A 14,796-nucleotide genomic window follows, 5' to 3' on the forward strand; every position below is an offset into this window, starting at 1 on the left:
GGAGTGTGTGAAGTATGCCAGACAGGTATGAGATGATGCAAGTGGTGCTGAGTGAGCTGGGGCATGACAGAATGGAGATGACAGGAAGGGAATGGATGGTGTTGCTGCTGGGACTGTGTGGGGAGACGAATGAAAGGATGATTGAGGCTGTGAAAGAGTTCCTGGAGAGAATGTGGCGTGCCAGATGCAGGAACTAGTGGTGTGAAAGATGGTGATTGCCCCCTTTGTTGTCTGGTGTTCTTTATGTTCCCTACAGGAGCTGCCGATACAAAGGCCTGACCCAGAAGAAATTCTGCGTCACCTGTACCATCACGATCAAGGACACTTTGCCTACTGTATTGACTAACGCGATCGGCCTGTAATTTTTCAACTCGTTCTTACTCTTGTGTCCGCCCTTATGCAGCAGAGTCACCCTGCACTCATTCCACATTCTTGGCACCCTCTCCTCCTCCCACACCTGGTTAAAAAGCTCAGTCATCCTGTCAATCACAACATCACCTCCATTTTTATACAGCTCATATGGTATTTCGTCCGGCCCTGCTGCCTTCCCATTCTTCTGCTCTGCAAAGAGCTCCCGTTTTGATCTTGATCTTACAGGTGGCTCGGGATCGCTCCGGAGACAGAGGGTCTTTTGATCGGCAGCTTCTGTAGAAGACAAAAAGACACAAGCAGAAAAAAAAAGAAAAGAAAAAAAAAAAAAATAGTAGTATTCTCGTTAATATCTACACCTCGCTCGCCACACTCTATCCAGATACTCCTTCACAGCCTCCATCATCCTTTCACTCATCTCTCTACAGTCTACACAGTCCCAGCAGCAACACCATCCATTCCCTTCCTATCTTCTCCACTCTTTCATCCTTATTATGCCGTAATTCACTCAAAATCACTTGCATCATCTCATACTTCTCACACTCCAGCATGACATGCTCCACCGTCTCGTCGTCCCCCATGTCACACATCTGGCACACTTTGCTGCGGGACTCAAGACCACCTGTAGTTCCTTGCATTCACATCCATACACTGTGCCCTCGCTTGGAAGAGTTGATCACAACCCACCATACTACCTTTCATAAATCGGGGCTTCCTTTTCCTTGTACCATTCCAGAGTATTCTTTCGTTCTATCTCATTCTTCCATATATTCAGTTCCACCCACTTCACCTCTCTGTCTATCTCACTCTTCCATTTCCTCGTATCCCATTCAGTTCCTATATCCTGCCTCCTCTTGTCACGGTCCATTCACGCTCATTTTGATTCCTCCCAGCCATTCTCACCCCCCATACCACTTGTAATCCACTCTCTGTCATTCTCATGCACCTGTTCCTCCACTGACTCCCACTTTCATTCCACAGGTACACCTTCCTCACTATTCTTTCATCATCCATTCTTTCCAAAGTAACCTTGTACCTTAGTGTGGCTTTAACTAGTCTTTCCCTAATATTACCTCTCAAAGCTTCTACTGCTGTGTACCTCGGTGCACTCAGGGCCATTCTACCTATTCTATTCTGTCCCACTTCTAGCTTGTCAATTTCACTTTCATGCCATGCAATCATGCCCATACCATACATTATACTGGGCACCGCCACACTCTTCTACACCTCTCTCAGCATATCATATTTGCTTGCTCTCATTCTTGCTGCACTCCCCAATCGTCCTACCCACTGATTCACTAAGCCTAACTTTTCATTCTTCGTCTTTTCACACCCACTTGGACTCACCCACATCCCCAATATTTGGATCGGCAGCTCCTGTAGAGGACAAAAAAAAAAAAAAAAAAAAAAAAAAAACTATTCTATTCATTAATCATCCCTACACCTCGCTCGCCACATTCTCTCCAGATACTCCTTCACAGCCTAAATCATCATTTCACTCGTCTCTCTACAGTCTACACAGTCCCAACCAAGATCTATTAGTATTACTATTTAACCCTAGTCCCAACAGCAACACCATCCCATCCATTCCCTTCCTGTCTTCTCCACTCTTTCATCCCTATTATGGCCTAATTCACTCAAAATCACTTGCATCATCTCATACTTCTCACACTCCAGCATGACATGCTCCACCGTCTCGTCCTCCCCTATGTCACAATTCAATTCAATTCAATTTTATTGACCACGACAACAAATTTTAATACAGCTGAAGGAATGGTCCAGAAAAATAGACAAAGTGTTAACGATCTCGTTACACATAAACAAAATCACCATACATTAGCTTTTCAAGCATGACAAGACAATATTATTATCACAGTAACTCCCAAAATAAAACAAACAAACAAGCAAACTAAAGAAAATAAGAAAGTTCTCTTAAAGCTACCACCCAAAGAATACACAAAGCTTAATCTTAGGAAATATATTCAAAAAACAAAAAAAAAAAAAAACCCGTTAAACTAACCACATAAAACTAAAACCTTGTAAACAATAAAATTAATAAAACCCAGTAAACTTACATTAATTCCTAAAACTTTGAAATAACCACATAACACAAAAACCTTGTAAACACAATAAAATTAATAAAACCCAAGTAAACTTACATCAGTTCCTAAAACGTTAAACTAACCACATAAAATTAAAACCTTGTAAACACAATAAAAGTAAGAAAACCGAAGTAAACTTACATGAGTTCCTAAAAATCTTATAACATTCAAGTAACTGGAATCAATTTAATTTAACTTTAGAAGTGTATTGAAAACAGTGACCAATTGTCTATGCTTATAAATATCCAATATTTTATACAATATACAACATCTCTCAGCATCGCTATATCTGTCAGAGAACAAATCAGAGATATTAGAGAAATTATAACTTTGTCTCAAGTGTTGAATGAAGGTGCACAGCTCAACAACATGTGCCTCTGTTTGGATATCACCACATACACAGAGTCTTTCTTCCAAAGGTACCCTTCCTCGTCCTCTCCTATTCCACCTACCAACTTCCACGGCAAGTGAATGCGCAGACACCCGGAAACGCGTGAACGCAACCCGGTGAAATTCCTTTATGTGGGTATCTGTATTATACACCGAATGGACAGAAAGGGTGGGGTTTATTACTTTGTAAGTGAGACGTTTTGAGGAGGTTGAATTATAAATATTTTCTTTCATCTCATTAACACCTTCATCTATGTCACTTGTTGAGTCATACAACAAACTTTCAATATAAGTACGTGTCCGATAACGATATTCTGAGGAAATTTGTATTGCTAAAGCTAACGGGTCATCCACCATTGTTTCTCTCTCTGACCACATCTTTGAGAAAAATCTTCTCTGTTTATCCTTAACTATAGAGTGTAATGGTGGGTAACCCGCCTCCACTAAACAAACATCGGTACAAGTACTCAATCTTACATCAAGTAAATTTTTCAATGACCAATTATATAATTTTCGTACCGGCCTTAGATCTGCGTCCAGCCAGGACTCACATCCGTATAAAATAGAAGTCATTAAACAAGCATCGAATATGCGTCTCTTGATACGAAATGGAATATCATTATTTTCCTTAAGAAGGAGATGAATTTAATGACGAGACATCTTTGCATCAGCGTGAGCCGACTGACGACGAGACCGATCCGTCGGCAGTGAACATAATCCCAGGAAATAGAGACGGGCAAGAACCGTTATTTTGGGAATCGGCGGTTCCGGCTCCGAGTGTCTACGGAATCGCGAGAACCGGTTCCGGAACCGGTACCCATGACCTCCGGCTCCCTACCTCTTGAAGCTGTAGATTCTTTCCGGCGGTTCCGTAAAGTAAATCAGTGCTCAGCCCCGCGCGCAGCACCTACTACTCACGCCTGGAACCGTTAAGCGATCTCTTCCGGCACTGGAGCCGGTAAGAGATCGCTTAGCGGTTCTCTCTTGTAAATCAGAGAGCCGGTGCCGGCTCCCTTAGTCCTGGACGATTCTCGCGTGACGCTTACCACCAGGCTGGCTGTCAGGAAGCCGACTCCAGGAGCGGCTGGGAGCCGCTGCTTTCTCGATCATGCTATACCTCATGTTCCTCTGCTGACGGAGGAGCCTCGAGCGCTGCCACTGCCAGTGCCTGTCACCTTTTTTCCCTTTTTTTTTTCTTTCTTAGTTATTATTATTGTTATTATTATTATCATTATTTCATTATTATTATACAAGAGAGATCGAAGTGTTTAGGTTTGTTTGAGTGACGCCTCCGCTGGTGTAGTTACGGAGTTCTATACCACTTAATAATTATCTGTACCAATGGGAGGAATCGCCATACATGCATTGTCAATGCAAGTTCAACTTGTTGACGTTGTTTGTGTAGGAATAATTGCAAACAATATAGTACATTTCAATAACTTTATTAGTGAATCGTACATAATACATATATAGGTGTATTTTGTGAAATTAACATTGACATTGTGTAGGAATAATTGCAAACAGTACAGTACATTTCAATAACTTTATTAATGAATTTCGGACATAATACATATAGGTACATCTTGAAAAACAAACAAACAAAAGATTTCCAATAAAAGTACAATATGAAATAAATATAAAACTATGAGTAATATACAAAATCACATTTCCATATCACAGTCCGTTCCGTATAATGTAATTTGATAAACAAAAGAAAAATGATAAATAATAATCTAATCACATTTCCATATCACAGTATACTTTCCTTATAATGTTATGTAAAGCCGTATAAGTCATCATTAATGAAATTAATTTTCTTTGACTTTTGCGTATAGCTTGTGCAATTCATATAATTTACATAATTGCACAAGCTATACGCACTGATGTGTGTTGCATATTTTAATACTTTTTGATCCACGGCTATTTATATAGTATGTAGTGCAGCTTTACCGTGCATTTTTATTTAGGAACAAAATCATGTTTACGTTTGTATCTTTGATGTTGCTTCGCCTGTGTGAGATGAGTTCTCCTGCTTTGGAAAATAGTCTCTCTGATGGAACAGATGACGCTGATGTGCAAAGGAATCTTTTAGCCAGGTCACTAAGTTTGGGGAAATACATATCATGTTCTTTCCACCATGCCAGCGGGTCTCCATCCCTAGAAATATGGTTCTCTTCGAAATACCTCTTCAGCTCGATGCGAGGTCCTGTTGATAGCTGAGAGGTTGTCTGTACAATTTTTTCCGACTCTGTATCAAAGGTGTTCCAGTAGGGTGTTTTACATGACTTTTGAGCGAGAACCTGCTGGGCTGCTGGAAGTACCGCTGTTGTTGTACTTGGAGCCTCATCTGATGCCTTGGTTTGCATGAGGTTTATCAGACGATCTTCTGTATGTCTGGCAAGACTTTTATCTGCAAAAGGTATCTTTTTGAAGCGCGGGTCTAAAAGAGTGGCAGCTCCAAGGCAGAGAGCACTTTCAAGGCAAGGGAATCTCTTTGACATCTGTTGCTTTAGTTCAATGCCTAGAGGATTAGATGAGTACCTCTGTTGAGCCTCACTGCCGTTGCTTGCATTCATATAGGCTTGCATTCCTCTTACAATTGGTATGACCTTCGAAAGTGAAACGAATTTCTCTGCTGACATCTCTTTTGTTAGTTCCTTGAAAGGTTCCAGTATTACCACAGTATTCTGAATCAGCTCAAGCTCTTCACTGGTGGTACACATGTCATTTTTGCCGAGAAGGCAAAGTGTAGTTGTTATGAGTTCGCTTTGGTTTTCAAAGCGCTCTAGCATGTCAAATGTTGAGTTCCACCTCGTCTCAACATCCTGAATCAGTTTTTTTGTTGGCACATTGCTCTGCTCTTGAAGTTGTCGCAATTTATCAGAAGCTTTTACGCTATGATGGAAAAATGTCACAATTCTTTTTACCTTTTCTTTTACTTGTTGGACTTCGTCTGTGTTCTTTAGAGAATCTTGCACAACCAAATTTAGGGTGTGTGCAAAGCATGGGACGTGGCGAAGTTTCATTAAATTTACTGCTGCGCTCATATTAGCTGCATTATCAGTCACGACTGCAATTACCTTATGTAATATGTCCCATTCATTACAGATGCGTGTTATCTCTTCTGCAATATTTTCTTTGGTGTGACTGTTAGTCATTCTTGCCGTGGCCAAGACGACAGACCTTAAAGTCCACTCTGGGGAAATGAAATGGGCTGTTACTGTAATGTACCCCATGGTTTGTCTGGAAGTCCATATATCTGTTGTGAGTGATATGTAGTTGGAAGTGGATAATTCCTTCTTGACTTTCTCTGATTCATTTTTGTACAGTAGTGGAAGAAGTGTTCTCGTTAGTTCTCTCCTACTTGGCAATTCATATCGTGGATTCAAACCATGTGAATAATCTGTGAATCCTTCATTTTCCACAATAGTGAGTGGTTGCATGTCCTTTACTATCATTCTTAAGAGAAGATGGTCTAATTCTTTCTTCTTGTTTGAATCTTTTTTATAGACTTGTGTCTTACTTATAGCTTCCATTAGAGTGGGCTGAACTGTTGATGTGGATGGTGTATCTAACCCTGCAGCAGTTGCTTGATGTTCAGAGTCTTCTTTTAGGTCTGCATATTCCAAAGGGTGTTTAGTGCGTATGTGTTTCATCATTGATGACGTGCCGCCGGTGTACTTGAGTGTGTCTTTACACACTAGACAAACAACAGTGTTAGGCTCAACTTGATCCATATAGGTCCATACAGGAGCCTTCCTACTTCTTTTAGTTGCCATGGCGTACTAAATCGCTTCTTTATTGATAGAAAGAATTGTAAAACAAAGAAATGTGGCAGTGAGACGACGAAAATGGTGTTATAAGTGTGGAAAAGAATTGTCGGTGACAGCAACTTTTGCGTGATTTTCGTAGTGACCTCACTTTCAGCTAAATTTCTGAAAACACCGAATCCATTTTCGGAAAAGTAATATTGGTTTTAGGTAAAGGGGATGTTATACTCTTTTGCCGAAATATTTGTAAGTACTTATCTTTATTACATCGAAAAGTTCATATACGTGCTGATGAACAGCACGGGTTCCCCCCCTGAAAGCTTTGACTCGACTGAGGCGTCGGGGAGAGTGAAGGTATATATGTGGCCACTAAAATTGTGACGTCACGAGCTCGCGACCAATCATTTGCGCAGGAAATGATAAGCCGCATGATGGCAACATCCATGAAAGCCAATCACAGCCTTTTCTTGCCCACAGCCTCTCGGAAAGTCTCGAGGCGTTAGAGGTTCCATTGGCTTCCAAAGAACCGGTTCCACAAGCAGAGAACCGGTTCCCTAGTTCTCTCGACGGAATCGCCGGAACCGGTTCCGGAACCGGTTTCTGCCTGTCTCTACTTTCCAGTTGATGGCTTGCCAACACGCATGGGAGCATGATCCGATGGCAAGCATTCAACCTTATGCACACAAAAGGATTTCACATGCCTTACAATTTCATGAGAAGCCAAACAAACATCAAGTTCTGACACCCAATTTCCACCTTTTCGAAAAGTCATATCACTTTTAAAATGGCTACGTTCTGTCTTTAAGTTATTCACTAATAATATCTTATTATCAATACATATAGTTGATAAAACATAGGCATTATCATTTGGTGTATTCACGTGATCAGGGAGGACTGGATACTCATACCTTTCATCGCTCGGAATCTCACTACGGAGCGGTATTTCACGTGCGTAAACACCAAATCTGCAATTAAGGTCCCCCATGATAATATAATTACAATCATTGTCAGACACTTTCTCCTGTATGGCTGCAAACGATTGATGGGTGAAGTATTCAGAATCATAAGGTGGAATATAACAAAACCCAAACAACACATTAGGAATACATTTTAACATAAACCACACTTGATCGTTTTTATAATAGTCAAAGTTAGTAATAAAACGGGCCAGGTAGTTCTTCACCATAACAACTGTTCCTGCACGATGGGACGAAACACTAACAAAAACAAAACCCGGCAAACTTATTCTTAGGTTCGTTTTCGTTTCACTGACTGACTATATCATATTGTAACAGTAATGATTCAACCACAGGTTTTTCTAACTTTGTTCTTACTGCATTAATGTTCCAAGCCAACACATTAATATCTTTCATTATTTGTTGTCGTGGTCTTTCTAAAAACACATCAAATTAAACTTATCAATAACTTGACCGTCTTTGTACAGCTGGCGTTCTTTATAATTGATGTGAATGTTGGATCCTGCATTCTCAGGCCTTTCCTTCCCGATCTTTTCGGCTTTCTTCAGTCGTTTCCATTCTTCTCGTATAGCGGGATGCGTGTCTTTTTTAATGAAGATCTTCTTGTAAGGTTCACCAGCTTCTTTCAGGTGTTTTGCTCTCTCCAACACATCGTCGCGTACTTCACGAGTGTTGACGGTAATCAAGACAGGCCGGCGTCGCCCTCCTGGTTTGCCAAGACATAACATAACATAACATAAATAATAGGATAACAAAGGGCCACCAGGACCCATCTAGGTTATCCTGTTTCAGTTGCACAGCGACCTCGTCATCAGTACTTAAAGATACACTTTCAAGTACACAATACATTATATACTAATTCTAAATATTTGGCCCATTAATAGGGCTAAGTCCTACAGCAAAATCCTCTACAATCTGTGATCCCCATACATAGGGATCATGTCTTGTTTAACTATAGTAAATTTCTTATAAAAACTATCATGCAGCGCTATACATAATTATAAATCTAAGAAATTTAAGTGCTTATCTAATCTGTTTTAAACATTGTCAAACTAGTGCTATTTACAACCCTCTCTGGCAATGCATTCCAGAAGTCTACCACCCTATGACTAAAGAAATATTTTCTTATATCTAACCTGCAGCCTTGCTTTCTAATCTTCCTGCCATGATTTCTAGTCCTATTTCCCTCCTCTAAGGTAAAGAAAGATCTCACATCTATGTAGTTTGTATCTGAGAACATTTTAAATAACTCTATCATATCCCCTTATACATCTCCTCTCAAATGAAAACATGTTTAATTCCTTTAATCTATCTCTATACTCCAGGCACTTTAATGCTGGTATCATCCTAGTTGCTCTTCTCTGAACTGCTTCTAACATGTTGATATCCTGCCTATAATGGGGTGACCAGGCCTGTATGCAATACTCTAAATGGGGCCTAACATAGGAATTATATAAGCTACGTACCACTTCCTTACTTTTATAACTAACATTTCTATTTATAAAACCCAGGATCCTATTTGCCCTATTTCTTGCTTCTAAACATTGCTTTGAAAATTTCATAGTCCTGTCTATCACTACTCCTAAATCCTTTCCTTCCTCTACTGCCTCTAGCCAACATCCCTCCATCTCATAGCTAAAGTTTGTGTTGTCTTTACCTAAATGCATAACCTGACACTTTTTAGAATTAAACTCCATCTGCCACCTGTCTGCCCATGCTATCAGCCTGTCCAGGTCTCGTTGTATTCTGTAATTGTCCTTTTCACCCTGTACTGCACATGCTATCTTAGTATCATCTGCAAACTTTGATACTTTGCTACTAATTCCTATATCTAAATCGTTAATGTACACCAAGAAAAGAAGAGGTCCTAGCACTGATCCTTGGGGTACCCCACTAACCACTTCCTTCCACTCAGACATTGCCCCATTTAATACTACTCTCTGTTTCCTATCAGAAAGCCATTCACTAATCCAATCAACTAACCTACCCCCTATCCCATGTAGTCTCAATTTGTACACTAGCCTCCTATGCGGTACCTTATCAAACGCCTTGCTAAAATCTAGATATATAACATCTATGCTATTTCCATCATCTAACTCCTTGGTAATATATTCTAAGATATCGAGCAAATTTGTAAGACAGGACCTCCCTGATCTAAAGCCATGTTGGGTATCTCTAATTAATCTATTCTCATTTAAATGCTCCCAAATACTACCCTTAATGATTTTCTCTAGTATCTTACATACTATACTAGTTAAACTGATCGGTCTATAATTATTCGCATCATCCTTCCTACCTTTTTAAATATTGGAGTAACATTAGCTAACTTCCAGTCCTGAGGTATCTCAGCAAACCTAAGTGATCTTTCAAAGATTAACTTAAGTGCTTCAGAAATACTGTCTACACCCTCCCTAAGTACTCTGGCATGTAGCTCATCAGGACCACTAGCTTTCCTATCGTCTAGTTCAAGAATAAATTTCCTAATAATTCCCGGTTTTATATCAATATTTTCTAAAGCTCTTAAACTACTCGTCGCACTGTTTGTAACAGGATTTCCTATTCTTTCCCTAGTAAATACTGAAGAAAATTGTTAATTCAATAATTCTACTATGTCTTTATTTTGATCCACTACTACACCATCTTTTCTGAGTGGTCCAATCCTATCCTTATTTCTTTTATCACTGACCTTGTAATAACTATATAATTTTTGGGGATCTTTACTCCCAGCTCTAGCTAGTTTTATCTCTGCCTGCCTTTTACTTTTTTTATAACCTTACTCAAATCATCCCTGACCTGTCTGTACCTAATCAAATCTACATCTTCCCCACTTTTCTGCAATTCTCTATATGCCCTCTTCTTCTTTCTGATCTGTCTACCTATCTCGTGAGTCCACCATAATGGCTTCCTGTTTCTCTGCCTTATATCTTTGTAAGGGATACACTACATCACTATACCCTTTACTACAAGACACATCTGGCACACTTTGCTGCGGGACTCAAACAACTTACAGTTCCTTGCATTCACATCCATACACTGTACCCTCGCTTGGAACAGATCACCACCCAGCTGGCTCCGGACTCCGGAGCAGTGTTGCCACTCTAGAATTTCAGAAAACACAAGATTGTCCCTCCAAAAAAGACTAGATTGACCGAAAAACAACTAGATTTTTTTATAGTCATTTTCTTGGCAGTTTCACAGTCAGGAAACATCTTTTTCATTAACTCAACCAAATGGTCTGCCTGGGAAAATGCTATTCCATGTTCTGCCATATATCCACACAACAATAATTCTGCATTGTTAACTTTATCTTTCGGGTCTTCCACTGATTTCTTTAAGAAATGCTGAATATTCACACACTTTTCTTTGATTCATAGTTTTTTTTATATGCTTTGAGGTAACTTTGTAGCTTAACAAACCAGCTTTGTTAGGATTCTTTAGCTTGGATTCACATACTACACAATGAACAACATTCTTATCTTTGGGGTCTGGCTTGATCCAGTCTTTTAATTCAGGGTCAGTTAACCAGTCCTGATTAAATGACTGGCTGTACCACAACTTCTGTTTCTTTTTCGGCGGAGTTTTATCTCCACTGGAGCTTGCTGTAGGAGACTCACTCATTGTTGTCACTTATCACTATGCCTGTTTAAGACCACGATCTTCACCAAACTGAGGGAAGTTGGAATAAAAACCCAGTTCAGCTCTCGCCCGGTACTTGCTACGATGGACTCCCGTACTGACTGCTGAACGCGAACGAGACGCATCTCACTGTTCTTCATTAGAAAAAACGAGGAGTATGAGATTCATATAAGGGTATACTTAGGTATACGTAATTAGTAAGCAAAAAACATGAAACATTATCGCATTTTTTCCTTTGAATGAAAACTACAAGATTTGTTGGATTTTTAGGAAAAAACTACAAGACTACAAGGTCGAAGATAAAAATACTAGATCTAGTAGGAAAAAACAAGGAGTGGCAACTCTGCTCCGGAGTACGGAGCGATCCTGAGCCACCTGTAACATCAAGATCAAGATAAAGATCATCAAGATCAAGACTGGCTTTATTTTTATTAGTACAGCGGGATATGCGCTTGCAACCTTCTCCAGGCTAACCTCCTTGGTTTCAAACGTTGATCAACGAAACTGGAAAACTGTTGGTACGTATCTCAATCGCTCTGAAATTCACTTGTCCACACTTTTTATGGGACAATGATATAATTTTTGAAGTGTTTTGTTAGATTGATGTCCTAACATGGGGAGCCAGGGAGGGTGCAGATCCCCTTGGCTATCGTAGGTTGGTCAAATCAAGGATGGGCAAACTTTTTAGTGCAAAGGCCATCTTAGAAAAAAAAAATATTAATGCAGTTTCAACAAATACATCACACATTTCTCTCTCTCTCTCTCTCTCTCTCTCTCTCTCTCTCTCTCTCTCTCTCTCTCTCTCTCTCTCTCTCTCTCTCTCTTATTTATTGTTTATTGTTTTGTTTTGTTTTCTAGGCTCTATTCCACCAGTAAATGGTGCTCTACAGGGCCTCATACAAAATTATATATACATAGTTGTCCTAAATACATACAAATGAAAATAAAAATATATATACTAATAAATAGAACTTAACCTAACCTAACCTAAGGTCTTAAAAACTACATTGCACCTTATAATAATAATCACAGAGAAATCCTCTTCTTAACAAAAAAGATAACAAGTCCATCCATCACTGCATGAGATATGTAAATAAATGTATAGACATAGACATAATATGAAAAACAATATAAAAAAATATACAAATCAGATCCATTTATCCAAATAAGAAATGAAGATATAAGTGGCTAAAGAAATGAAATTGAACATATGAAAAGTAAACACAATAACCATATAAATCATCATCGCCCATTACAGTGCATAACGTTCAGTGATGCACATCTCCTCCACGTCATAACATTCTCTGAATATAAATGTAATTTAACCTTTTCTTAAAAACTACAACATTCTCACTGCACTTTATATCATTAGGTAGTGCATTGTATAACCTTGGAGCACTGTACTGAAATGTTCTTGCACCAATCCCAGAATTACATCTTGGTTCAAACAGTCTGTTTACATCATGTGCATGTCTCACAACTACATTGGCATTATTCTCAAATTTTTCCAGTAGGTCACTCAAATACTGTGGTTTACCAGTTTTAACAGCTTGATAAGTCAGGACACAAATTTTGAATACAATTCTAGCCTTGATAGGCAACCAGTGTAGTTCAATAAGTGTTGGTGTGATTCTCTCATACAGTGGTACTCTCTTAATTAATCTAGCTGCTTTATTCATGATCACTTGTAACTTTTTCAATTGGTAATTTGGTAAATTTAAGTATAATGAATTACAGTAGTCAATTCTACTAATGACATAGTTATGAATTAACATTTTGACAGAATTATCATCAAGGTATTTTCTTATAAATGCAATGTTACGGAGATGGTACCTAGCAATTCTTGTTACATCATTAATATGATCATTAAAATTTAAGTATTTATCCATAACCACACCCAAATTTTTCACTTTATCAGAAATCACTACATTCCTCCCATTAAAATTAAAACCTTGTATGTCATTCAACCTCCTGATATCACACTTTTTACCAACTATCAAACATTCCGTTTTGTCATCATTAAATTTCAGCTGTTTTCCATCCATCCATTTCTTAACATCAAACATAATCCTAGAAAGTTTACTCTCAGTATCCTGCACATTATTAATAGACATATAAAATTGGGTATCATCTGCATAAAGAGTAAAGTCTACATCATGATTCCGAAGTAAATATGATAATTCAATTGTATAGATACAGAAAAGCACTGGACCAAGCACACTACCTTGAGGCACTCCTCTCCGTAATGGCCTTGTCTCAGATAAAACATTACCAACCTGTACACAATACTTCCTATCCTCTAAATAGCTTCTCAAGTATCGCAGAGCATCATCAGTCACTCCAACAGCATGTAAATCCTCAAGTAACAACTCATGCACAACAGTATCAAATGCAGCACTCAGATCCAACAAGACTAGGACACCACAGTGCCCTTCATCCATACATACCAACAAAGAATTTACAACATGACAGAGTGCAGTCTCAGTTGAGTATAACTGTCTGTATGCAGACTGATTATCTGGCAAAACATTAACATTTGTCAAGTATTCCATTAATTGATCTAATATTACATTTTCAAGGATTTTTGATAAAAAATGATAAGTTAGAAACAGGTCTGTAGGAACTAAGCTCTTGGTGGTTTACATTCCCCTTTAAAGTTGGCTTAACAATGGCTACCTTTTCACTTGATGGGAAAACACATTCTGTAATACTCAGATTAACAATTTTTAATATAACATTTGCTATAATTGAAAAATCTCTATCCTGCATCAGGTCAGAGATTGATTGGCATAGGGTCACTGTTACAGTAAGTCTTCTTAACTCTGCTGAAGATCATGTTAAGTTCATTAGAGGTAATGGGCATAAAACCTGAAAAACCACAAAACGGAATGTCAGGCAAGTACTCAGAGTAAAGTTGCAGGGATGTACCATGAAAACCGTCAACTATTGCTTGTGAAAGAAAGTCAAAAACTCATTTGCCAATGTAATGTCTGAGTAACCATCAGGAAGGGTTTTCCGCTTCATGTTACCAGTCAGGTCATCAAACAGATAGTAGAGTCTCTTTACATTGGAACCCACCTCTAAAATGTTCTGCCGAAAATACATACATTTGCATTTCCTTATAATCTTGTTAACTTTATTTCTTGCTTCAATATACTCATTCCGCGTCAACTCCTTACGAGAACGACGCCACTTTCTCTCTTTCTTTCTCCTATCATTTATAGCCATTTTAATATCAGAATTAAATTGTGTGCCTTCTTTCACAACTATTTCCTTCTCTATTACTGGACACATGTCATCATAATATGCCTTGATAATACTGTTATAAAGTTCAACAAAACAACATAAACAATCACCCTTAACCTTAAAATACACAGCATGAGTGTAGGCATTAGTACTTTCCAGAGAAATTCTCTCAGTAGTATCACTTAATAACTTTTTAACATCAATATTTGACTTATTTCTAAATACAATGGTTTCCTTGGCCTTCTTTGGCTTTTTAATATCGATTTGGTTAGAAATCTCTCAATATTTTCTTTACAATTCAAAGAG

At 38.6% G+C, this 14,796-nt stretch overlaps 2 protein-coding genes across 8 annotated transcripts in view; one reads left to right on the forward strand and one right to left on the reverse strand.

Moving 5' to 3' along the window:
• The window catches only part of LOC123514393 (piRNA biogenesis protein EXD1-like), a 178,010-nt gene that overhangs the window by 17,385 nt on the left and 145,829 nt on the right, over positions 1-14,796 (forward strand). For 4 of the 7 annotated variants that reach the window (XM_045272303.1, XM_045272302.1, XM_045272298.1 and 1 more), the window contains exon 1: positions 11,619-11,762. The exons of 1 other annotated variant lie outside the window; for it this stretch is intronic. The gene's annotated coding sequence lies outside the window, so the exon portion shown is untranslated. Of the gene's footprint in view, positions 1-11,618; positions 11,763-14,796 lie in introns of those variants that run through there. 2 more of the 7 variants (XM_045272299.1, XM_045272300.1) reach the window with 1 other exon arrangement.
• Positions 2,755-6,640, reverse strand: LOC123514159 (E3 SUMO-protein ligase ZBED1-like). The gene is made up of 3 exons (XM_045271809.1): positions 6,385-6,640; positions 4,847-5,721; positions 2,755-2,760 (listed from the first exon to the last, which is right to left on the reverse strand). The coding sequence occupies exons 1-3, from the start codon at positions 6,638-6,640 to the stop codon at positions 2,755-2,757; spliced, it is 1,137 nt and encodes a 378-aa protein (XP_045127744.1).

The sequence above is a fragment of the Portunus trituberculatus genome, chromosome 37 (assembly GCF_017591435.1).
Source record: "Portunus trituberculatus isolate SZX2019 chromosome 37, ASM1759143v1, whole genome shotgun sequence".
NCBI lineage: Eukaryota > Metazoa > Arthropoda > Malacostraca > Decapoda > Portunidae > Portunus > Portunus trituberculatus.